Consider the following 26,712-nt stretch of genomic DNA (forward strand, 5'->3'; position numbering starts at 1 on the left):
GAGAGCATACTTTGGTATAAAAATTCTATACCAACTAGTCAATCCCAAGAATCCTCTGACTTCTTTCATCACTGTCCTTGGTTCAAGCTAATCTATGATTGCTTGGACTTTAGCGGATCTACAGGAGAAATTCCATCTTTGGATACCAGGAAGCCCAAGTATTCAACATGGTCGGCAAAGAAAGTGCATTTGCTCTTTTTTACAAAGAGTTGGTGCTTCCTTAGAATCTCAAGAACTTTTCTAACATGAGTTTCATGGTCAGCTGCATTCTTTGAGTAAATCAGAATATCATCAAAGAAATTAAGAACAAAATCATCCAAGTATTCTCTAAGAATGTCCTGCATTAAGCGATTGAATGTAGCTAGGGCATTTGTCAATCCAAAAAAACGGCATGACAGTGAATTCATAATGCCCATATCGAGTATTGATGGCTGTCTTCGGGATATCTTGCTCATTAATCCCGATCTGATAATACCCTGATTTGAGATCTATCTTTGTGAAGATCTGGGCTCCACTTAGCCTGTCCAGAAGCTCATCAATTCTGGGGATAGGATACTTATTCTTAACTGTCAGCAGCTGATTGAGGCCTCTATAGTCCACACACAGAGTCTTAGCGTTCCATCTTTCTTTTTCTGAAAGAGAACTGGCACACCCCAAGGTGAAACACTCTGTCTTACAAACCCTTCTCTAACAGCTATCTAAGCTGTTCCTTGAGTTTGATGGCTTCAGGAACTGGCATTTTGTATGTACGCTGGCTGAGCTCCAGGGGTCAATTCTATCTCATGATCTACTTCCCAAATTGAAGGCATCTCTGTTAATTCTGCTGGGGAATAAATCATCATAATCACTTAACCATTCAGGTTCTTTAGCTTTTAACTTTGTGTCTACTGGATTCGTTTTGACAACATAAATTCCATAAATGAATTTCAGGATCCCTAAGTCTGCAGTTAGTAAAGGCTTCTAAGTTACTAAAAGGCCTTGCTACCTCTTTGGGGGAGGAAAGTTTGAAGTACTTCTCGGGTTTGGAATCTTTTAAAGTTACAGGGTGCAGGATTTGGCGGGACCTTAACAACAAAGGCTTTGGCAAAGTCCTTTGCCATTCCAACTGCTTCGGCCATTGAGACAGGTTTGGCATTCTTCACTAAGGTGTCCAATGGCTCGTTCATTCCTCGAATGAATCTTGCCATCAGCTGCTCCTCATCCAATTGTGGGTAATATTTGAGGAGAAGGGCAAAAGCTTGATGGTACTCTTCAATTTTCTGGCTATCCTGCTTTAGTTCCAAGAACTCATTCATTTTAGTTTCAAGGAAGCCCGGAGGATAAAACCTCTTTGTGAGATAAGCTTTAAGATCGGTCCAGATCTGGGTATTCCGGTCGAGATGGTTAGTCTCACAGTAATTCCTCCAAGCGACCCTGGCCGTTTCCACAATCTTTACTTGGCAAGAGCCATCTTGTTTCTCTCATTGTAGCTAGTTACATCAAAGTATTCTTCCATAGCCTCAATCCACTTCTCCACTACTTCACCTAACTGCTCCCCTTCACCCTTGAAGGGACCAGGCTTATACATCTAATTTATGCATAAAATCCTTTATGATGAAAATCACACTTTTAATATAAAAAAATATCTTTTATGCATATGTTTATGCATACAAATCATTTATGTGAAAATTACTCTTTTAATATAAAAGAATTTCTTTTATGCATCTAATTTATGTATAAAATCATTTATGATGAAAATCACTCTTTTGAATTAAAAATAAAATTCTTTATGCATCTTTCTATGCATAAAATAAAAATTGATGAAAAAATACTTTTTGGATTAATTTAAATACTTTATGCATCTATCCATGGATAAATCCAATTTAGTAGGAATAACACTTTTATAATAAAAAAGTAAAACTTATTTTTACACAATTTTAGAAAATTTCACCATAACCTCCTTTGTATGGCTGACCATTTTTCAAATTTTAACTTTCTAAAATCACTAGAATTTCACCAAGAGTATTTAATTCATTCTAATGTAAACAATTTCTACTAATTTAAGAGAAACATTATGAAAAATTTGATTTTATCCATTAATCATTCATATAGGATAAAGAATGGTTGGATTTTCTAAAGAAGAGAGGGGAATGCCTTTTTCAATGAGGCATAACATCATTTTCATTTTAGAGAAGACAAAAATCATAAAAACCATTAAAATTAAGCATAAATGGGAATTTATGTATTCCCTTACTACCATTCATCAATTAACTTCAATAGCGTTAAAAAGCCATTCCAATTAAGCTTCTCAAGCTTGAGAGGGGTTGAGAAGAGAGAAACATTGAGAAATTATGGAAAAAGATCAAAATTCACACTTTACCTTACAAATTGCTTGATTCTTTGATCACGGTAGAGACCCCCAACCAATCAATTGGTTTGGTGTGTTAATGGAGCCACCAATGGAGATTGAAGAAGGAGGGAAGCTCCAATTTCTTCAATTTGGAGAGAATTTTAGAGAATAGTAAAAATTATCATTATTTCAGCATAATTCTGGCATAGCATAATTCTCCTATTTTTTTACAAAGGGCTCAGGTTCTATTTATAGGAGAGGGAGGCTCTAACCAACACCAACTGATTTCTAGAATTTTCCAGATTCAATTTGGTTGAATTTGGACTAGATTTGGACCTAGTTTGGTTCCTTTTTTATTCGGTTTGGTTCCTTTTTGTTTCGGTTTGATCCAAGAGAGAGGAGAGATAAAAATATCACATTATTTTTTAGTTTAAAACTCATTCAAGCATGTGAAGTAGGTGCCTCCTTGAAGGGATCCCCTTTCCTTACACATGTGTCAAAATGGAATCATTATACCCAAAATATCTCATTTTTTTAGTAATACTCATAGTTTTTTACTAATAAACCTTGTACATAGTCAACTCTTCATCTTATGTGGGTATTTACTCATTTTTGGTTATTTTATTTTACAAATTGGATTTATCTCCTCCCCACACATGGATTGATCCTATTGGCTCATAGGAACCTTAATTTAAATTTTTTCAAAAATCTGGACCCCTAGGATAAGGCCTCTTGAGCAGATTATACTTGATTTCTAATGCACCTTCTGGAAATCTTTTTGAACTTCAGTTTCAGGGAAACTTATTTTAATAAGATGAGAAATTTTTCTATCCAAAAATATTCAAAATCTGAATAATCTCTCTCTAGAACATTTTCTCTCTCTAGGCCAAAACAGGCAGAAACAAGATCTTTTATATTTCTCAAGAGGGGATTGATTACAGGGAAAGATACTGGACATCCTGAGAGGCTGGGGAGGAATCTTACAAAAGTAAAGACTCTCAAAATGACGTGCGAGTCTCACTCCGCTTACTCGGGTCGTCGTAGCAGAGTTGATGAGGTGCTCGAATGCAAAGGCTATCATATCCTGACTCTAGGAGAGTTCAGGAATGCCAGATAGATTCGGGGTATCCATCTATAAATTTCCAATTCAATTCATGAGTTTTTAACAATTTCTGAAGTTCATTCAACATATTATTAACAAGTGAAAACATTATTTCCTAGATTTACTTTAAAATTTTAAGCAATTTCTGTTGCTGTTACGTAAATTTACAATAGCACTCTGATACCAACTGTGAGATCCCAATTGCCCCCTCTGCGCATCGGGGATTCCCGAATGGTAGTAGCGGAAGTAGCTTCCTCTTGCGCGGGGTAGGGTTTCTCACTCAAAGCCTCGCCCTCGAATGTCCGGGCGCACGAGACTAAGCTCGTGGTCATTCCAAAAACCGAAACCGGGAAAATTTCCCATGCCCGAAAAACGGGGACGATTCCACCATTTATTTTCTTAACGAATTTTTCTAACGAGGTCAAGATACTGAACTAACCTTCATCTGAATAAACCAGATAGAAGGGAAACTATTACAGACTTAACTTGAAGGGATCAACGCTTTTTTCCTAATTGAATCAGGCACAGCCGTTGATCTATTCATTAGAGAAGTCTTCAGGCTTTTATTTAACTACTCGAGTTCTAAGCGTACTCCTATTAACCAATTTTATTATTAAAACTCTACTGATTCTAGCCTAACCCCATCCGGCCCATGGGTTAGCCACCGCCCAACCACTGGAATTAGTAGAACCAGACAAGTACTCATCCCATCCGGCCCATGGGTTAGCCACCGCCCAACCACTGGAATTAGTAGAACCAAACAAGTACTCACCTCGGGGGGGTCACTCACAAAAAAATGTGAATATCACGTGCGTTCAACAGAAGCATATTTTTAATTTATGAAACTTACAGAAATATATTTACATAAGGGTATGATTTAAATTTTTTTTAAAAAATTTACATATTCATAAAGAAAAGGGGATATTATATAGATAAAAAATTCACAGATAAGGGATTTAAAATATAGGCCTTGAACGCACGCAATAGGGGTATTCTACATATAGTGACCTCCCCGAGGTACTCACCCACCCATGATTGAATGCCTTTCTTAACTTTTGCTTTAGAATAATACAGATACGCACACACTCCTCTTTAAACTTTAAACTTTTGCTTCAGAATACAAATACGCACACACTCCTCTTTAAACTTTTAAAAAACAATCCATTTATAAACAATTATTGGTACAGATGTCATAACTCAAAATTTCCATTCAATCCTTGTTTCTCGCAAAACAGTATCACTCTGGACTCTCCGTTGAGAGACCAGCAAGTCAGCAACGAGATCCAGTAACAGATTATAATAATTTTCTCGTCACATCATACATATATATATCTTCCACGACATACGCATGGGTGTCCTAAGCACTGCGAGCCCGTCCATCGCCTGGTCAAAACCCTCCACGATCCTCCTTAGGTGTCTTGGCACTTCACTCAGGGACCGCTTCGTCGGCCCTTGCCCGTCGTACCGAAAGCACACCATTTTTCACCATACCCAGGCTGATCAAGACCTGGGCAGGTTTTTGCCACGTGAGCCGTCCTTTGAACACTCCCCGCCACCTGTTCCAACCGAACTTCCCTTAGAAAAACACATATACCAAATGCTCCCTCCAGCATTCTGGTGTAAGACAGTCCTTTAAGAAAACAGGGTTTCTATGCAAGTTTTCAATTTTGATTTTCTTTTGAATACAATGGGTATATCTTAAATCTGTATCCCAATACTTCTAGATCACAGGTCGTCTAAAATTCCAATAGAATTTTCTGAATTCTGTAACCTTGACCCTCAGATCAGAATCAAGGGTCTTAACTTGATTTCAGATTCGGTGGGTGATTTGAGTGAAATTTTCCTGAACTGGTCACATCGTCTTTTCTTGAAACGGACGAAGGAGATTAAGTCTTGGTCATAGTCTACTTCAGGGTTTGAGTCTAGAAAGATTCTCCCTGAACTAACTTTCTCGAAGGGTAATATTTTACTTTACTGAATTTTATTCATTGAGTATTTTGCTTAACTAAATTTAAAACTAATCATGAATTCCTATGAGGAATAAATTAATCATTTATCTAAAATTCTGACTTCGATAGTTTTTTTGAATTTTCTCATTACCATCCTAGAGAATATGAAATGGTAGAATTTTCTCTCACATAGTATTTACTTATTCATTTACCAATATTCATGGGATTTAAACATAGGATTAAAGAGAACTCTAATTTTGATATAAAAATTATGTATGCATCTATTTATGTAAAAAAATCAATTTTGATGAAAGTAACACTTTCAAAATAAAAAAAATCTTTTATGCATAAAAATCAATAGTGATGAAGTAACACTTTTGTAATAAAAATTTTCTTTTATGCATCATTTTATACATAAAAATCAATATTGGTGAAAGTAACACTTTTATAATTAAAAAAATTCTTTTATGCATCATTTTATGCATACAAATCAATATTGATGAAAGTAACACTTTTATAATAAAAAATTTATTTTATACATCATTTTATGCAAAAAAAAATCAATATTGATGAAAGTAACACTTTATAATAAAAAAAATTCTTTTATGCATCATTTTATACATAAAATTCAATATTGGTAAAAGTAACACTTTTATAATTCAAAAAATTCTTTTATGCATCATTTTATGCATAAGAATCAATATTGATGAAAGTAACACTTTTATAATAAAAAAATATTATTTCCAATATGCATATTTCTATGCATAGAATTTAATTCTAATGAAAATCACATTTTTACAATAATAAAAATATCCAATATGCATTTTTCTATGCATAGAATTTGAATCTACTGAAAATCACTCTTTTATAATAAAAACATAACCAATATGCATCTTTCTATGCATAGAATTTAAATCTAATAAAAATCGCTCTTTTATAATAATATAAAATAACCAATATGCATCTTTCTATGCATAGAATTTAAATCTAATGAAAATCACTCTTTTATAATAAAAAAATAACCAATATGCATCTTTCTATACATAGAATTTAATTCTAATGAACATCACACTTTTATAATAAAAAAATATCCAATATGCATCTTTCTATGCATAGAATGAAAATAACACTTTTAGAATACACAAATGGTGGGGATTACTCTTTTTGAATAATAAAAGATAAAACTTATTTCACAAAATTTAAGAAAATTTTGCCATAACCTCCTTTGTATGGCTAACTATTTTTCAAATTTTTCTATCCTCAAGTTACTTAAAAATTATCCCAAATGGTTTAAAGCATTCTAAACTAGTCAAATTTCACTTTTAAAAGAGAAACAATATCAAAAGTTTAATTCTAACAATTTAATTACTTGTCTAGGATAAAGAAAGGCTGAATTTAAGAATGAAGAGAGGGGGAAAGCCTTTCCAACAAGGCATAACATCATTTTTTTATTTTAAAGAAAATAAAAATTAGAAAACCATTAAAAGGAATAAAGAAAAAGTAGGATTTCTAGCTTACTTGAATTTCTGTGAGCTTTCCTTTGGCTTGATGGTTTGAGGGATCTACTCTTGTTTGCAACAAGAGTGGCCACCAATTCTTTTGAAGAGGGAAAGGTCAAAAACTAATGAATTATCAATAAATTCACTGTTTTTGGCTCTGGGGTGGAGTAGAGTAACAGTGCATAAAACACTATTAAGCTTCTACAAAGGGGGAGGCTTCACCACACATGTGAAATAGGGCCTCCTTCATGAGGGGGAATCCCCACTCTTGAGGTGTCAAAAATTTATTTTTTTAGTATTTCCTTTGGTCCTTCTTCATCTTATGTGAGTATTTACTCATTTTTGGGGGGATTTTCTTTATTTCTTCAATTTATCTCCTCTCCATACATTTGGATGAATCTGATTGGTCCCTCAGAACCTTAATTTAAAATTTTCAGAAAATTTGGATCCTTAGGATAAGGCCTTTTGAACAGATTATAATTTATTTCTAATGCACCTTCTGAAAATCTTTTTGAAATTCTGTTTCAGGGGAATTTATTTTAATAAGAAGAGATAATTTTCCATCCAAAAATATCTAAAATCTAAATAATCTCTCTCTAGAATATTTTCTCTCTCTAAGCCAAAATAGGTAGAAACAAGATCTTTTATTATTCTGAAGAGGGAATTGATTACAGGGGGAAGATACTGGACATCTTGAGGGGCTGGGGAGGAATCTTACATTCTCTCCCACTTAAAAAACGTGAGATGTCCTCATCTCACAAACTGGGGGTAATTCCACAACAGTTCGGCTTCTTTCTCCTAGGTGGCATCTTCAAAAGGATAGAACTTCCATTTAACCAATAATTCTCTCAGAATTCTCTTCCTGAGAACCTTTTCTCGAGCATCAAGGATTTCTTCAGGTTGGAGTTTCATCTGCCCTTGAGTTGAAGAAGTTAAGATTTCATCATCAAGCACATGATCCGGGCTTGGTATATACTTTTTAAGAAGTCAGACATGAAATACATTATTACTGGCTGAGCTCCGGGGATCAATTCTGTCACATGATCTACTTCCCGAATTGGAGGCATCTCTGTTAGCTCTGCTGGGAATAAATCATCATACTCACTTAACGAGTCTGGTTTTTTAGCTTTTAACTTTGTGTCTACCGAATTCATTTTGACAACATAAATGAGCTGCTTCTTTCTAAGTCCTTTCAGTAATTTAGAAGCTCTTACTAATTGCAGATCTAGGGATCCGAAAATTCCAGTTCCTTGAACTTTGTTCCCGTGAAGGTCACGGAAGGAAATGGTTCCATTGTGACAGTGAATGTCAGCTTGATTTTTGTGGAGCCAATCCATTGCAATCCATTGTGACAGTGAATGTCAGCTTGATTTTTGTGGAGCCAATCCATTGCAAGGATTCCGTCAAAAACTCCTAAAGGTCGGGTCTTCCTTCACTTTTGAATCTCCCAGCATCTTGATTCTTATTAGGGCTTTGCTGTCTCTTTGGGGGTGGAAAGTTTGAAGCGCTTCCCAGGGTTTGGAACCTTTTAAAGTTTGAGGGTGCAGACTTTGGCGAGATCTTAACAACAAATGCCTTGGCAAAGTCCTTTGCCATTCTGACAGCTTATGCCATTGAGACTGGTTTATAGAGTTGGACATAATGAATAACTCCTAGCCTTATCAAGATCATAGCTAGCGAGATATTCTGTCTGCTGAGTCTTAGACGCTGATTGATATTGACGTTAATACTTCGCCCTCCAAAGAACCACATATGCTGATGTCACTCTACTGGATCAAGAAAGTATAGATCCTCAAAGTGATGAGCGAGCCTCACTCTGCTTTCTCAGGTTGTAGCGGAGTTGATGAGATTTTCGAAGGGAAAAGCGATCATATCCTGACTCTGTGAAAGTCCAGGAATGCTAGACAGATTTGGGGTATCCATCTAAAAATCCATTTCAATTTATGAGTCTTCAATCTATGAATTCATTTCAAACATAATCTTAGCAAGTGAAAACATTATTTCCCAGATTTACTTTAAAATTTTAGGCAATTTCTGCATTTCTCATGAATTCTATTTAATAACTTTATATACCCTATCCATAGAATAAATAACGATTCACATCTCTTTCGAGTGTTAATATTATTTTTGACAGATTATTTCAATAACACTACAACGATGGAGGTATGTATGTATTCACTTCCTTTTGTAAAACTTTTTTAAAAGCCTTTCTATAATATTCTTACAACCTAAAAACCTAATTAGTAAACCATAGATTCAACATTAAGATTAGTTGAAATTCAGGAACTCAAATAAAATTTTAAGATAGATAAAATTTGTGTCGGAATTTAAGTTTCAGAGGGAACTGGCCACTCCGTCGTCTCCAACTTCTATTCTAAAGGAAGTGGTGTATAGAATTAATCTGGTGGTATGGGATGTCAGATTGGTTTCATATACTTACTCCAAACACATTGATGTCTTCTATCTTCTACCATCCTATGTCTGTATGTGTAACACGCCTATGTGGTATGGGACACTAAGACTCGTCTCACATACATTCATTTGATTGGTTCATTGCATATGCATTATGTGTTGATCTAGTCTTCCACACCAATCATGAAGCCATCCTCTCATGGGTTTACACAACCCGAGAAAGAGGGAATGATATGAGAATTAACTCTTGTGTACTAGGAATTTTATTATCAGGGACGCCCGTGTGTGCCGTGCATGTTGAACGTGTGTGCCTGTTGGTACGTGTATTTTGATTTTATGGTTGCCTATATCTCATGACGGCATTAGGATTAATTGATGTGTTCAATTAATTGTTAAACTAACATGGATTACGTATATGAGTATAGCTACCCACACCATACAAGGGTACAGATTGAGGTGTCGTATGGCATGAGATGTGCGAGGATAATGAATGAGGTGTCGCACTATACGAGGATACCGATTGAGGTGTTGTATGGATGGTGGATTGAGCGGTGGCATGAAGATCAAGATCATTTTGTTAATCATGTATTAGAATTTTATGGCATTTTGTGTATATGATTTGTGATTTGATGAGTGCGAGGAATCACCAATTTAGGTGTCACACGAGTTTTATTGTTGCAGTCCATGTTCACTTGAGCCTCTGAGCCATGCCTTTGTGCCTCTGAGCCATGGTTGGGCAATGAACCCTTGAGTCTATTTCAGGTTATGACATCGATAGCTACGAGCATGATGTTGTTGTTGTAGCATTTTCTTCTACACAACTGAGGATATTTGCTTCCTCAAACGAAAGGACTGTTACATGTATATTTTTTATCATATGTTTTATGCTTAATAATTATATAAAAATATGCTTGATTTAATGTGTGCAGAAATCGATTTAATGGAATGTGTGAATGTGCACAAGGTTATTGAATGTGCAAATGTGCACAAGGTTATTATATGTGCAAACGTGCACAAGGTTATTGTATGTGCAAGTGTGCACAAAGTTATTTCATGTGTAAAAGCCCATTAGCATTTATATTTAGGTAAAGGTTTTGATATGTATAAACCTTAGGAACTTTCATATGGTTAATAATATGTAAAGAAATACCAAAAAGTGGAAAAAGCAAGCCCAAATTGTACGCACATCTATTATTAGCTCCTTGGGCTATTTTTATGAATAAAATTCTCTAAATACTCATGTTGTGGAAGGGGAGCTACACGCATGAGGGGAGAGATTGCACCCAATCTTGTCGATGGTGATGTTATTCTATTTCTCTTGTCTTATGCTATGCTCTGCTCTTTGATATCAATTTAATTCAAGTCTTTGTTTTAATTTTTGATGTATTTTGTGAGTTTTTAATTATTTCTTCAAGAAGTACAAAAAGGTCTCGTGACACATACTTATGCCAATACCCTAGATATGTTTGATGGTTTATTACTAGTGCCAATGTCTATTGATATGCAGTTGATTTTGCATACTGATCCTAATTTGTTTACAGGGGAGAATTCTCAAGAAATTGATGAACCAACTTCTGATAAGCTAGAAGATGTAGTAAATTCTGAAAGATCATCAACCCAAATGTGTTAGAAGCACCTTACAAGAGGTTAGTAAATTGTCTGCCCCTTTATAGAGTAGGACTAGATAAGGTGATGAACCATATCTTCAGTAGATATTATTGAGTTTTCATTTCTTAGTTCTCTACATGATGTAGATGAACCTAAGTCTTTTGAAGAGGCTCAAGAAGATCCAAATTAGGTTAAAGCCATATATGATGAAATTTAAGCCATTCACAAAAATGGTACTTGGGATATAGTGGATCTATCTCTTGGTAAGAAAGCAATTGGTACTAAGTGGGTTTATAAAGTCAAGAGAAAGGCTAATGGATCCGTGGATAGGTTCAAGGCCAGATTTTTTTGCAAATGGTTATGTAACATTATATGGTAGTGATGTTTGTGAACACACTTAGTACCACCGGGGAACTTTTTCCCTCACTAGGAGGTTTTTTCCCCCGTGCGTATGTACATCCTCTTATCTACTCATTTTGGGGTGTGTACTTATCTTTTGTATTTGGCACACATTTTCTTCTTCTAATCTAGTGAGTTTGTGTTCTCTCAAGCTTCTCTATCTTGTGTGTGTGCATTGTTGCAACCCTAAGCCTAATTCCAATAATTGGTCTCAGAGCTAGCTTCCTTGACACTTGATCTAGTAGTCTGCCTCCCTCCTCATCTCATGACCCTGTTTTTCTATCCCCCCGATTGAGATACCCTCTTAGGAGAAGAAGGTATATACTGTAGTGTGCTGTATACAAAGTATACAACGTTTTCGGGGTCCGCGGCGCGTTTTGGGCATTGCAAGTTTCTACAGACGTTCTGGAGAGGCGTCATTTTGGATTGGTTCTGCTCAATTTTGGGTGTTTGGGCTATGCAACGGAAAAGATTTGGTGTGCAATAGCATCTACAGTGTCTTCAACAACATCGACCATCCCAGTAACACTCTATTCTCTACTCTGTGTTATTCTTCATACACTTTGCAGGTGATTCAGTCAGCAGCACAGCAGGTGGCAGCCATCCGGGGTTGCATTCAATGAATACTAAGTACTTGCAGTGTGTTGAAAGATTTTGCATTTGGTAGATAGTCATGGCTGGTAGTAATAATGTATTCAACATGTTTTCTATTGAGGATAAACTTGATGGGACTAACTACCCATTGTGGTCCTATATGATGAGGCATGTACTGGTTGCTAAAGGCCTTTGGAATGTGGTCAGTGGTAGTGAAACTCGTCCTGTTAACTACCAATGCAACCACGTGCTGCAGGTACATTTGAACTAGAATTTGATACAGATGTGGCTCCTCCACATGCACCACTAGTACCTCCCACTGCTGCTCAAATGAGATGGGATGGAAGAGATGCACAGGCACATGCATTGCTTGCACTTTTTGTGAAGTGAAGCATTATTCTTCATATTCGGTCATGTAAGACTTCAAAACAGGCATGGGATGTACTTGCTGCATTATACCAGGTGTGTAATGAAGCACGTGTTGCATATCTGCCTAAATAGTTGGAGTCTGAGCACATGAATGAGGGAGACTCAATGGATAGCTTCTTGACCAAGATTAAAGATTTTAAGGAGTAGCTCACTAGTGTGGATGAGATATATCATCCTAATAGTACATTGGTGCCCACAATTCTCAATGCATTGTCGGATTCTTATTAGAGTTTTGCCTCTACCCTTAGAATCATGATGAACGGAAATCCAAATGCCCTTACATTTGATAAGCTTGTTTCGGTACTCTTGCAAGAAGAGCAGTCTAGGCAAAACATATCTGTTATGCGAGTTGGTGTGACTAAGCTTTTGTTGCCAGTCAAAAAGGCAAAGGTAAAGCTTTTTTGCATGGTGGCAATAAGCCAAAATCAAAATCATCAGGTAAGGATGTAGAGAAAGAAGGTGATAAGCCTAAAAAGAAGGGCAAGTGTCACTATTACAGGAAACTAGGGCACTACATAAATGAGTGCAAGAAAAGGCTAGAGAAGGAGAAAAAAGAAAGAATCGGGCATGGTTGGCTGATGCATCTGCACCAAGTGCAGAGAAGAAGAGATTTGTAAGTTTTTCTCAAGATGATTGGTCATGGACTATACATTGCAGCAGTTATGACCCTTCTTCTCATGATGTATGCATGTTAGTGGTAGAATCGGATGCTTGGTACTTTGGTAGTGGTGCTAGTAAGCACATTACTTCATAAAAAATTTGTTCTCATCTCTGGAATCTGTCCCAAGTGCAAGAACTGTCACATGTGCAAATGGTTCCTTATATCCTATCAAAGGAGTTGGTAGAGTTGTGCTCACTGCTGCAAATGGGAGCGCATTTACTCTTTCTAAAGTTTTATATGTGCCAGGCATTAAGAAGAACTTGCTCTGTCAGTTTCAGCCTTAGCCTTGTCAGGCTTGATGCTGAAATTTGTGGATGACAGATGTACGGTTCAGGATAGAAATGATGGTTATTCGGTTATTACCTCAGGTACCTTATTTCATGGCCTATACAAGATGGATGTATTTGAGAAGTTGTAGCATGATGCTTGCTTAGTCTCTATGACGTGCTATTAAAGATGTAGAATTATGGCATGCACGATTTGGCCATCTAAATTATGGTAGTTTGTTATGCCTTCAAAGGCATGATATGGTGTCTAAGTTGCCAACTCTTAAGACCCCTGCTAGACATGTATGTGAGGGGTGTATTCTTGGTAAAATGCATCGGGCATCATTTCCAAAGGATGGATCTGTGAGAGCTGTTAAGAAATTACAGCTTATACATAGTGATGTATGTGGTCCTATGAGGACACCATCTATTGGGGGATATCTCTACTTCGTCACTTTTATTGATGATTACTCTAGATATAGCTAGGTGTATCCATTAAAGTAGAAGTCAGAGGTTTTTATGTGCTTTAGGCACTTTGTATCCATGGCTGAAAATGCATGTGAATGTAAAGTTGGAACCCTTCGTTCAGATCGAGGGGGGGAGTATATGTCCAAGGAATTTCATGCATATATGGCTGAAAAAGGCATAAGGCATCAATGTACAGTGCCATACACACCTCAACAAAATGGTGTGGCTGAGAGAAAGAACAAGTCTCTCATGGAGATGGCACGATGTATGGCAAAAGCCCAAGATTTACCTCATGGTTTTTGGTCAGAGGGTATCTATGTGCGCAAACTATGTGTTGAACAAATGCCCTACCAAGGCCTTGCAGTCTAAAACTCCTTATGAAGCTTGGCATGGCAGAAAGCCTTTTGCATGGCAGAAAGCCTTTTGTGGCTCATTTGCGTGTTTTTGGTTGTCTTGCTTATACTCTTGTGCCTGAGCAAAAACGCAGTAAGCTTGATGATAAGGTAGTTAAATGCATATTTGTGGGATATAGTTCAGAAAGCAAGGGATATAGACTCTACCATCCGGCCTCAAAGCGAATTTTGGTAAGTATAGAGATGTTTCTGTCGAAAACTCAGTTCAGTCCATGCTTTCATGCAAAAAATAGCATACTGTATGCTCACATGACATGTTTGATTCACTCCTACCTTTTTTTAATGGAGGGCAACCATATGTAGAGCAATTGAATGCTCAACCAAGTGCTGAAATTCAGACCTTGCAGGTGTAAAATCAGCCTTTTGATGAGGCAATTATTGAGGAGAGAGAGAGAGAGAGAGGGGGGGGTAGAGAGAAACAGACATGGAACTGAAAAATTTTGAGAGAGAGAGAGAGAGAGAGAGAGAGAGAGAGAGAGAGAGAGAGAGTACAACAAGTTTAAAAGAAGTTTTATGTTTTAATCAAATTGGAAAACATTTAGGCTTATTGGCGTGAAATGGCACGGGAGAGAGAGAGAGTAGATCTTCATTACTTTTTAAACAAAGAAAATTAGAAATATTTTTTTATAAATTTTTGGGAAGAAGGGAGAGAGAGAGAGGGAATTACAAAATGAAAGAGAGAGAGAGAGAGAGAGAGAGAGAGAGAGAGAGAGAGAGAGAGAGAGAGAGAGAGAGAGAACAAGTTTTTGGGGACATTCTGATGATTATTGGATGTAAAATCTATAAATTGAGGCATTGACCTAATGAGAAATTGCTAGTTTTTGAGTATCCATGCCTACATTATCCTATTATATTAATTATGCACTAATCTCATCTTAATCATCATCTAATCACTTGCTAATTATGTTGATTCTTACATTTGATCCACCATAGCTCATCACATTGCTCTAAATTTAACATGGTATCAGAACCAAGCTTAGGATTCATCTAATTTTTTTAGCCTAACTATCCTGCTAATCACCTTGCTAATCATGATTAGGCATTAATCCTCCTTTTAGTCTATTTTCAACTAACTTATGCACCCCCAGCTGGTGGAGGAGCTCCCTCTTCCTCTAGGCTCAACACTAGCCAAAAGTCTTTTGCCATAGCTAGCCACAACCCCCATGCTCCAGCCCATCACCTCAGTTCGTCAAACCGCCGAGAAGAGCTGCAATTTTGACGATGTCCCTTTCTAGAGAAAACCCTAGATCTACACTTACACAAGGTGAATTGGTCTAATTCCTCTTCGCCCTAGAGGTTTTCAAGGGTGCTCTACAAGCCTATGACCTCAGAATCTTAAAATTCGGCAAGGAGAAGTGGAATCAAGCTCTGCAAGTGACTTTGGTAAAAAAAGAGATTAAGCATTCAATGTTTAGTCAAATCTTTTGTTTCTTGGCTTGATCCTCTACTAGACCAATTGCTATTGATGCCCTTGAAAGGATTTGAGCTCATTTGAACTCTAAGGCACCAGATCTGGCCTCCCCGTACACTCTATTTTTTGCACACAAAATAGGGGATTATTTCACTAGTCAGTTGATTAATTATCACTAATCACTGATTTTTGGTGCAATTGATGGTTCAAATTTACCATTGGGTATCTAATACAGATCTCTATCACTTTAGATTGCAATTCAGAGATGGTTTGATATCCCAACCATTCAGTACAAATCAGTTACCCTTGGCTTTATGTAATTTTTGGTGAATTCATGCTGATAAACTTGTTGTAATCAACATTAAACATCATATTGGAGTTGTAAAAGGGTATACACTGCCCTTGAATCTTGAATAGGATCAAGAGGTAAGACCCCCTTCACATCATCATCATGAGAAACGCACAAAAAATAGCTAAATTTAACGGGGGGAGCAGTTCCATATCGGGCAAACAAAGACCATGTATTTCCTCATGAAGAAAAAACTGTGGGGGCTAGTTGAGGGAAGAGATGAATGTCCAGAGGAGCATGGGAAGGATGAGTGGAAGAGAAAAAATGAGAAAACATTAGGGCTCATTGCACTTAGCTTAAATGATGAAATCATTCACCACATTGCAGGGATACAGCAAGCTAAAGATGCATGGGATAAACTTAACAAATTATTTGGCACTTAAGCAAAGAATTCAAAGATAAATCTGCTAATGCAATTCTACAAACTTGACATGAAGGAAAGTGAACCTTTAACCACACACTTGAATAAATACAAAAGCATTAAGCAACAACTGGCAGCCATTGGGAAGAAGAAGGTAGAAGATGACGAGGCACTAGCAGTGCTTCTGAAGAGTGTGGACAAGGGAGAGTATGAGAACATTGTGGCAACCTTAAAGAATGTACCAGATTTGAAGCTGCATGAGATACAAGGAGCTCTACTAGAGCAAGAGAACAAGGTCAAAGAGAAGAAAGGGTTGGACCCAACAACTGGAGAGGAGAAAGCATTCTACACCCGAGGAGGCCATGACACATGGCTAGAGTCTACTACAGCAAACCAAATGAAGAATAATCGACATCGAAAAACTTCATGGTGGAGACTTCTAAGGTAGAGGCATCAGGACATCTTTTCTAAGAGAGAAAGAGAGAGAAACCCCACAACAACCCAATGTAACCTGCCGCCCCAATAGAGTAAAACCACCTTTGACCATTGATGATGTAGGCCATGTGGGATGTATGTGTGAGCACTTTAGTCAGGATCACGGGCACTTGTAGTAGCCTTGGACACATAGAGAGAGTGTGCCAAGGACTATGAGTTAGGGACTTGAGGCACTGGTCCCGGGCTACCAAGTAAGAGGGAAACTTGGTATAGGGTTCAGGTGTGCTAGAGTTATTCACTTGAGGGGAGGTGTTAAAATATGCAAGTGAATGGGTGTTTGCGGGGACAAGCCCTTAGCAAGAGACTACAAAAGGGAGTCTGTAATTAAATGGGTAGGAGTGAAAAGGTGAGAGGAATCTACTGATGAGAGAATCAAGGGTAGCATGAGTGAATATAGGGGTGTGGAAATATTCTAGGAAAAGGTGCCTCTAGATGTAGGGGGGTGGCACAAATCAAGGAGAAATCAGTGGGATTAGATGCTTGGCATCGTGTGGATGTAAAATCTATAAATTGAGGCATTGGCCTAATGAGAAATTGCTAGTTTTTGAGTATCCATGCCTACATTATCCTATAAGATTAATTTTGCACTAATCTCATCTTAATCATCATCTAATCACTTGCTAATTATATTGATTCTTACATTTGATCCACCATAGCTCATCACACTGCTGCGAATTTAACACTTTACCTAGCAGAACTTGTGTAGGTTCTCATCATGCAGATTATTCTCATGTGGATCATGTTCTCATTTCTACTTTATGTAATGAGGAGGAACCTGTTTCCTTTGAGGAAGCACATGATGATGATCATGGGATGCATGCTATGCATGATGATTATAACTCTATACTCAAGAATGACACCTGGTATTTGATAGATCTACCTCATGACAAGAAGGCCATTGGTACTAAGTGGGTTTACAAGTTAAAACGCAAAGTAGATGGTAGCATTGATCGCTACAAGGCCGGACTTGTTGCAAAGGGGTATGACCAGCAAAAGGGCATTGATTATGATGAGACCTTTGCACCCACATCTCGTATGACTACCATTAGGTGTCTCATTGCTTTGGCAGCACATCATGGGTGGAATGTATATCAGTTGGACATTAAGACTGCATTCTTGAATGGTGATTTACATAAGGAGGTGTATGTATCGCAGCCTCCTGGTTTTGCTATGAAAGGGGAAGAGTCTAAAGTATGCAGGTTGAAAAAGGCTCTTTATGGGCTTAAGCGGACTCCTAGAGCATGATATGAGAAGATTCATGCATACTTGGTTGCAAATGATTTTTGCAACAGTCCAGCAGAGAGTACCCTCTCTATGTGAAGAGGAGTAAGGACACATTTTTGGTCATCGTTCTATACGTTGATGACATGCTGCTCACGGGACCTGATATAGATTAGATTTCAGCCTTTAAAGCTAATTTGCAGTCATCGTTTGAGATGTCAGATTTGGGACCCTTGCATAACTATTTGGGGATTCAGTTTATACAGCGCAATGATGGCATTGTTATGCTACAGTCTAAATATATACAGAAGCTATTAATGAGGTTTAATCTTGAAGACTGTAAACATGTGGCTACACCTATGGAGACAAGTACTCGACTTAGTCTTCAAAATGCAGGAGACTCTTTTGATGCTAGTTTGTATCAGCAGGGTTTTGGAACCCTTCTTTATGTGTGTGCAACACGAGGCAGATATAAAGTATGATGTCTCATAATTGAGCAGATTTATGCATAGCCCAGGTACAAGCATTGGCAGGCTGTTAAGCAGGTTTTCTGCTATTTACGGGGCACTCAGTATTTTGGATTATTTTATCCAAAGGGGGTGAGTCACGGCTGCATTCTTTCAATGATTCAGATTGGGCTGGATGTTATGATACACGAGTGTCCACTAGTGGGTTTTTCTTTCACCTTGGTGATTCATGTATATCATAGCTCAGCAAGAAGCAGCCTACAATGGCCACTTCCAGCTGTGAAGTTGAGTACATGATGGCAATTTTTACAACTATAGTTGAGTGTGTGTGGCTCAGATGTCTTATGGCTGATTTGGGTGTTAGATAGTCGTCCAGCACTACGATTTTCACTAACAACCAAAGCGGCATTAGCAATTGCAAGGAACCCAGTGTTTCATGCTCACACTAAGCACATTGAGGTGCATTACCACTATGTCAGGGAAAGACTCTCTACAGTAGAGATCAGCTTGGTCCCGTGAGCCTACACATGACAACATGGTAGATTTATTCACGAAGGCTCTTCCTCTCGTGAAAAGTTCGAAGCTTTTCGTAAAGCTTTGGGCTTAGTGCCTTTTCACGATTGATCGGACATACCCTATACATGTTCAAATCATCACTCCAGGGGGGATTTGTAGCATTATATGGTAGTGATGTGTGTGAACACACTTAGGACCGCCGAGGTACTTTTTTCCTCACTAGGAGGTTTTTTCCCCCGTGCTTATGTACACCCTCTTATCTACTCATTTTGGGGTGTGTACTTATCTTTTGTATCTGGCACACATTTGCTTCTTCTAATCTTGTGAGTTTGTGTGCTCTCAAGCTTCTCTATCTTGTGTGTTTGCATTATTGCAACCCTAACCCTAATTCCAACAGGTTATGCCCAGTAGAAAGGGATTGATTATGATGAACCTTTTGCCTCCACTTCTTATATGACCACTATTAGATTTATTACTACTTTAGCAGCCCACCATAGATGGAAAGTGCATGGTAACAACATTCTTGAATGGTGACTTGCAGGAGGAAGAAGTTTATGTGAGTCAACTAGCTTAATTTGCCCAACCCGCTCATGAAAAGAAGGCATGTAGGCTTAAGAAAGCTTTATATGGTTTGAAAGCCCCCAAGGTTTGGTACCAAAAGATTCATGCCTATTTGACTGGACAAGGATTTCAAAATAGTCCTACAAAAAGCACTTTATATGTAAAAAAGGATAAGCAAGATTCATTCTCTGTGTTGATCTCTATGTTGATGACATGCTGTTGATAGGAACCAAAGAGGATTTAATTATAGCTTTCAAGGTTGAGCGCGCCTCAAATTTTGAGATGTCAGATCTTGGTCTTTTACACTACTACTTGGGTGTGTAGTGATGATATTATAGTCATTACGTAGTCCAAGTACATCAAGGCACTGGTCATCAAGGTTCAATATAAAAAGTTGCAAATCAATCTCTACACCAATGGAACCTGGTGAAAAGCTTAATTTGTAGGATCGCAGAGAACCATTAGATATAATCACTTATAATCAAGAAATTGGATGTCTTATATATTTGTGTAACTCTCACGGGGCTAGACATTCAATCATGGCTTTAAAAGTTTATGCATTGCCCCGGCACTATATGCATTGGCAGGTAGTTAAACGTATCTTTAGATACTTACAAGGCACTCAAGACCTTGGATTGTTCTATGCCAAGGGGGGTGATTTAGAGCTTCAGACCTCCTTCCATTCCGACTGAGCGACAATCCACATCTGGAAACTACTTCTTTCTTGGCAACTCATGCATATCGTGGGGCTAAGCAAGAAGCAAACAACTATGGCAACATCATCTTGTGAATCTGAATACAAAGCATCATTCATTGTGATGGTTGAATGTGTATGGTTGAGAAGATTGATGAAGGATCTTCTCAACCATACACATTCATTGTGTATGGTTGAATGTGATGGTTGAATGTGTATGGTTGAGAAGATTGATGAAGGATCTTTGTATCTCAATAGACACCCCTACTCTAATTACCACTAATATTCAAATAGTAATGGCAGTAGCCACTAAGAATCATGTCTTCATGCTAGGACCAACCACATTGAACTACATTACCACTATGTTAGAGAGACTCTCCATGCAGGGGAGATTAATCTAGCTTTCACACTAGGCCAAATAAACTTAAAAACAGTCCATTGGCACTAGTTCTAGTACTGAGAAACTATGTATATGGAGTTGAACACTTTCCCAAATAAACTTAAAAACAGTCCATTGGCACTAGTTCTAGTACTGAGAAACTATGTATATGAAGTTGAACACTTTCCCATTTGGCATGAAGCTCAGGGTAAGGCTGCTTTATAAAGTCCAACGTTGTCATACAAGAAATGGGCTTTCATTACATGCATGGATTCAAATAAAATATAGACAAGTCATAAGGATAAAGCCTTTACCATCACAGAACAACAACATGGCACCACATAGACATATTTTAGAAACCTACGTACTAGTGGGTAACAATATCATGTAGAAGACTTGGGATGAATAAAGCATATTGTGTGGTCTTCGACATCAAAACAATCCTTTGACAACAGTCTAGCAACAAGTCCCATTTGATGGTTGGGCGCGACAACAACATTAAGCTTGACAATTAGTGTGCAACAACACAAGATGACCAACATCGCTCAAGAAATTATGCATTTACAGTAAGTACTGGAGTACATCTATGGTCGTTAGTTGGGAGATAAGATTGTGCGGATCCGCCCTTGATTCAAGTATAGAGGGGAAAAGATGACAAGTGACCTTCTTTTCCATTACATGTTGAACCATACATGTGTGTCTCCAAGTGATACTAATAAGACTCAGACCACATGTGTCCGCACTAATAGACCTTGAGTTGTAAACTAACGATCAAAATGTGGTAGAAATTTAGGGTGGGAAGCAGCGCTTATTTTTGCAAGTGGGTCCTATTGTTTTTGTAGGAAAGTGTATTGAGAATTTGTTTGACCCTTTTAAAGAAGGGTAAAGTTTTAATTTGCCCTTTGATATATGGGCTAACGCAAATGTTACCTTTCAATAATATTTTATAGTTTTTTTAACAAACACAAACACAATTCTTTTTAAAAATTTAAATAAGAACCAACCATAGATTTCAAAATAGGACCAATAATGATCGAGCATATGTACCTTAAAAAATGACAAATCATAAGATATATGTATATATATAATATTTTTTTATTATCTCTATTCAATTCAATGTAAAGGGCAAATTTGCTTAAAATATGTAAGTGTGCATATTAATGTGCATAGCATAAGGTGTGAGGATTAAGAAAATTGAAGGCAAGGAAACTATAGCAACACGATTATTAATTTTTTAAATTAATTATTGTGTGGTACTGTTTATCAAATTATCACATACGGAAGATAACTTTCAACTTTTTAAAACGAAAATTGACTATATGCTGAAAAAGCAAGGAAGTGCAAGAAGTTTTATTGATGGAGGAAAACTTTTGTACATAGCAGACAGATTTATTATTTACAACACACAGTGGGGTAATTGCCTCGCCCGCTGAGATCATGCCGTGGAGGAACGGATATGAATTCTTCCCCTTCGCTCACAGCTTTGAGGAATTCAGCAGCCCTTTCCTCAGATGAGTTGATGTAGGGCTCGTTGGGGTCAACGTCAGGTGGACTTTCTTCAACGAAGATTGGATTGGACGAGCACCAGGTTCGTTGATGGAGATGTCGGTTGGTTGCTGCTGCAAATGCTCATCTCCATGGTCAGCTTGCTCATGTTTGTCTTGATTTTCATTCAAAAAGTACCTAGCTACTTCCCCCTCTATGTAGTGATCGCGGAAGAAGACTTTCCTGATATCAGAGATGTCAGCCAAATCTGGAGTTTTGAGACACTTCCAAACAGCTCTAGCTCTAGTAGAGTCCATACCATTCCCAGCTTTTGGAATTATCCACTGTGCACTAGGGAAGTATTTTCCACTTCTCATCATCTTCAAGAGCGTCACGCCGAGAGTGATAGACCATCTATTCAGAATATAGTTCTCCATGTACACAAAAGCTCGTTTAAAGACATTGACAGGTGTGAGGATACGCGGTTTTTGAGGTCTCCTTGGCCGAACTGTGCATAGAGTGTCCTTCCTCTAGACATCTCATCTGCAAACATGTTATGAGCATGAAAACGAAAGTGAGGTTTGTGCAGTAACCCACCATTCCTTCAAAAGTGTGCATTTTTATCTGGTGAAGCCCACGGCACGTGACAATTCTTCCTGCCGGCTTGCTGACATGCTTCACAGACTTACCACAACAGCAATGGTAGAAGTAGAGAGGATGCGGGCAACCATCTGGAAGTGCAGACGGTGAAGTGTTCCACCTCTTTCGAGGGAGAAAAGTTCTTGTGTGCACTGTTGTCAAGAGAACTCGACCAGGTTCTCCCACAAGGAAGTGTTGATGTCCGCGTTGCCGATGCCAATGGTCACGGACACCTCCAGCATCTTCAGATTCCCATGAGTCGGGAACTTCGGACAGGGAGGATGACCATTGATCGGACGACCAGTACAGGAAACGAATAAGTCATGTACATTCTTTCTCTTCGTCGTGTCGCTACTACCTGTCATCCACATGCACACAAAGTCAAAGATGGAATGTACATATATAAAATGAGATACGAAACAACACGCGAAGAACACCTGAAGAACACGCTCTGCATTTTATGCCCTTGAGATTCTGCAAACCAGCCGAGCCTTCGGGCGGGGTGAGGATGCGATTAGGAATATTTTCCTTGTTTGCCTCACATAACGCGGCTTTACAAGGAACAGAGTTGACAGTCGGAGGCATGGAGGGCACAGAAACGCTAGCAGGTGTGAAAACCAGGGGTAGCGGAGGGACGACAATACATGCAGGAGCAGAGTCCGCTTTCTTACGAAGACGCTTGGACTGACCTATGACAGCAAAGCACTTGGACATAGCGCAAACGCCATGGAGATAGACCACGCACAGAAGCAACAGATATAGCTTACCTAAAGGCACCAAAGATAGCAACTTCATACCATGCTGCAAACGAGAAGACGAATCCCGAAGAGATGAGAAGGGCGTGCACGATTGGTTGAAGCATCCGGAAAACTCCACAGGACCAGAAACTGCATCGACAGCAGGAATCCTGGCAACCGCATGCATATACCAGTCATGCACACAGAGAGACACGAAAGGGCATCCACATACAGGAATCCCGGCGACATGCGCCTCCTCCAGGCATTGAGAGATATCTCACCATCCGGGCACGAAGATAATCAAAAAAATAATGCAATGCATGTCTTGACACGTGCTAAGAATGCATGCACCAAACACGTGTCATCCGGGCATGAAGATAATCAAAAAAATAATGCAATGCATGTCCTGACACATGCTAAGAATGCATGCACCAAACACGTGTCGGGAACATGCTAACACGCATCTTATTTGTGCTGACACGCGTCCGCTCTCACTCCTCCATGTGATGATAATTATTAGAGTGGATGCCTCCATGTGCGTCCACTCTACCCAATACTTGCCTAAGCTCCTCGCTCCTCCATGTGATGATAATTATTTTTTCAACGACGATAATTAATTAATTATGGAACATATATTCAGCAACTCGGTGAGATAGAAGGGGTTTCATGTTGAATGACGCATCCGTTGGAGCAAAATCACCATAGGCAGCCAGCGGAAAGTCACCATAGCCTAGGCAGGCAGGCAGGCGGGCGGGCAGAAGCACCAATTGTGGCTTTTTCACGCTTTACGCTATGGTGAACCCAGAGTCCTCCTGCGATTCGGAAGGCGAGGGGGCATCGGAGGAGAATTCGATGAGACCGGACATAATCGATGGCTTCGAGAGGAAGAGCGTGGCGCTGTTGGACTATGTGAACAATTTGGAGGCGCAGCTGGAGCAGCTGAAGGCGAGCTTCGAGCACAGGGAGGGGCGCCTCAAGGCCGACAAGAAGGCCCTGGAGGAGGAGCTCGCGCAGCGGGAGGCTAAGCTGAAGGCAGAGAAGAGGGCCCTCGAGGAGAAGCTCCACCACTCCCTGGAGCAAGTCAGCCGCACCCAGAAGGCCCTCCTCCAAGAAGAGCGCAAACGCCTTGCCAGCGACGAGGTCATCCGCAACCTCAAACTGGATGTCCGCGCCGCCCAAGACCTCCTCCACAACGAGCGACAGCGTGCTAAGGTGCCCACCGCGCTCCTGCAATTGGGTTTGAGAGGGACATTTTGGCTGGATAATTCATCATTCAGGCAATCTTTTGACAGAGAGAGTCGTTCTGCATATAGTTTTGGCACCCATCATGGGTGATTAATCATTGATTTTGGCCATTTCTTGCATATGGTTATAAGGTGAGATTTTGCATATGGGTTTGAAAGAAAACCTTGTCTTGCATATGGGTATGAGATATCATCATCTGTTTTTCAAGGGATAGTGTGCTAAAACCTTATGCTACATACTTTGTAACAATTTGAAATGTTGTTCTTGATCTCTACAGGAATTGGAAGAACAGCTTGCAGAGCTCAAAGAGCAGTTCAGAAACCGAGAACAAACCTACAACCAGAGGAGGCTTAAGGATGAAAGGGAGAAAACGCGGCTAGAGGAAGACATGACCGTTCTTAGAAAGAAAGTTAGTCTTGGTTGGATCTTGGGCTGTTTGACAGGTAAGAAGCAACTGCCATATCGTAGCAGCCATGAAATAAGGATCTCTAACAACGGTCATGTCTGTCCCCTGTGAAAAGTTATAAACATATCCTACCTTTAGAAATCAAAGCTTTGGCCATTTTCTCTAGGCTCTTTTACAAGTTCACTAGCTATGGCCATGTCTCACTTGTCAAAATAAGGTTGTGTACACAAAAGGCTATGGTGAACCCTTTCAGAACAATGTTATGTACTGTGGTAATTGATGATGTGGCATTTATATTTTTGTGCCAGAGGTTTACCTCCGCCTCGAGAGCGAAAACGAAGCCCAAAAAGGTGTTGAAGCAATGGGCCATCTATTTAAGAATGCAGGAAAACCTGCCAAGCTGGAAATCATTGAAAGAGAAGTGAGGAGGCTGATCAACAGCCAGGATGCAAGTCATCATTCACACAAAAAGCATCATGCCCTGTCTCCAAGACAGGTAAAGGTCATGCTGAATATCAAGTGCGATGGGTTAGTTACTTGGGTTATTTGTGTGATTATCACAGTTCATGTGTATCATTGACCTTGAGTTGTTGGCTTCATGAGACTTTTGTGTGCTCATATGTATGCATAGCAATTGATCATATTGATTGGTGTGTTTCCTTGCAAAGGCCCAAGAAGAAGATTCAGTTTCAGGAAGTGATTTGGATTCGGCAGCAGCTATGAGAGACACTCTATCATCCAATGAATCATGCAGGCCTTGCAGGTTCATCCGATCGGTAATAGACGCAGAGCATGAGCATCATCATCATCATCACACTAGAAGTGCCTCACCCATCCCAAGTGTGGTGTAAAGGGTCTTCTCTTCCATCACACACGAGTACTTAAGGCTCGAGTCCTTGTAAATGCTGCCAAGAGGAGGGTGATATTTCTCAAGATCAAGACCCCTTGATGTGTTCTTCCCTTAAATCCCATACTGTAGCTGATGTGTAGGAAAGAAAGGTGCAAAATCAAGGTTAAATACTTTTAATCCTTTGCAAAATAAGATTTAAATAGAAAATTTACACTAATTAACATGGTCCTCAAAGTACAGAGAGGGGCCATGAAACAAAAGAATCTAGGCGGAACAACTATGCAAAAACTTATCAAGTTCAAAACAGGCGTGCAAGAACTTGGCAAAACCAAAGGAACGGTCTATGCTTTGATATGGAAATACCTTTTATTTGGGATTGTAACTCCTCGAACATCAACCTGAAGAAGTATATTTTAGGACACATCATGCAACTCAATTAAAACCAATAAATAAGGTCTAAAGTGTCTTCAATGGAAAACTTCAGGTCAACCTTCTCTAGGTTATGTGCCCTTGCATTCATCCATGCTAAATGTCTTAAATATCTCTTGGATACAAGATCAATCATGTCAACCTTTGCACTAAGCATTAAGCATCTGGTGTGTTTGTGAGATCTTGTTTTGTTGATCCTCTTGTCATGATTTGATCATCCACATAGAGAACAATGACCATATACATGTCGTACTTAGAAAGACATAGAAGTTTCCATCTAAAGGGTTGCAAGAGGCTATTGCTCACAAAGAAGCATTGTTGCATGATCAAGGGGAGTG

At 38.8% G+C, this 26,712-nt stretch overlaps 1 protein-coding gene across 1 annotated transcript; it reads left to right on the forward strand.

Annotated features, from left to right (window-relative positions):
* The first annotated feature begins 24,127 nt into the window (after positions 1-24,127).
* LOC147613069 (uncharacterized) lies at positions 24,128-26,030 on the forward strand. The gene is made up of 4 exons (XM_086782029.1): positions 24,128-24,656; positions 24,967-25,132; positions 25,404-25,591; positions 25,764-26,030. The coding sequence occupies exons 1-4, from the start codon at positions 24,237-24,239 to the stop codon at positions 25,944-25,946; spliced, it is 957 nt and encodes a 318-aa protein (XP_086638155.1). The 5' UTR covers positions 24,128-24,236; the 3' UTR covers positions 25,947-26,030.
* The last annotated feature ends 682 nt before the right edge of the window (positions 26,031-26,712 follow it).

Source organism: Cibotium barometz, chromosome 44, assembly GCF_041138505.1.
Source record: "Cibotium barometz isolate CiBa-2024 chromosome 44, ASM4113850v1, whole genome shotgun sequence".
Taxonomy (NCBI): domain Eukaryota; kingdom Viridiplantae; phylum Streptophyta; class Polypodiopsida; order Cyatheales; family Cibotiaceae; genus Cibotium; species Cibotium barometz.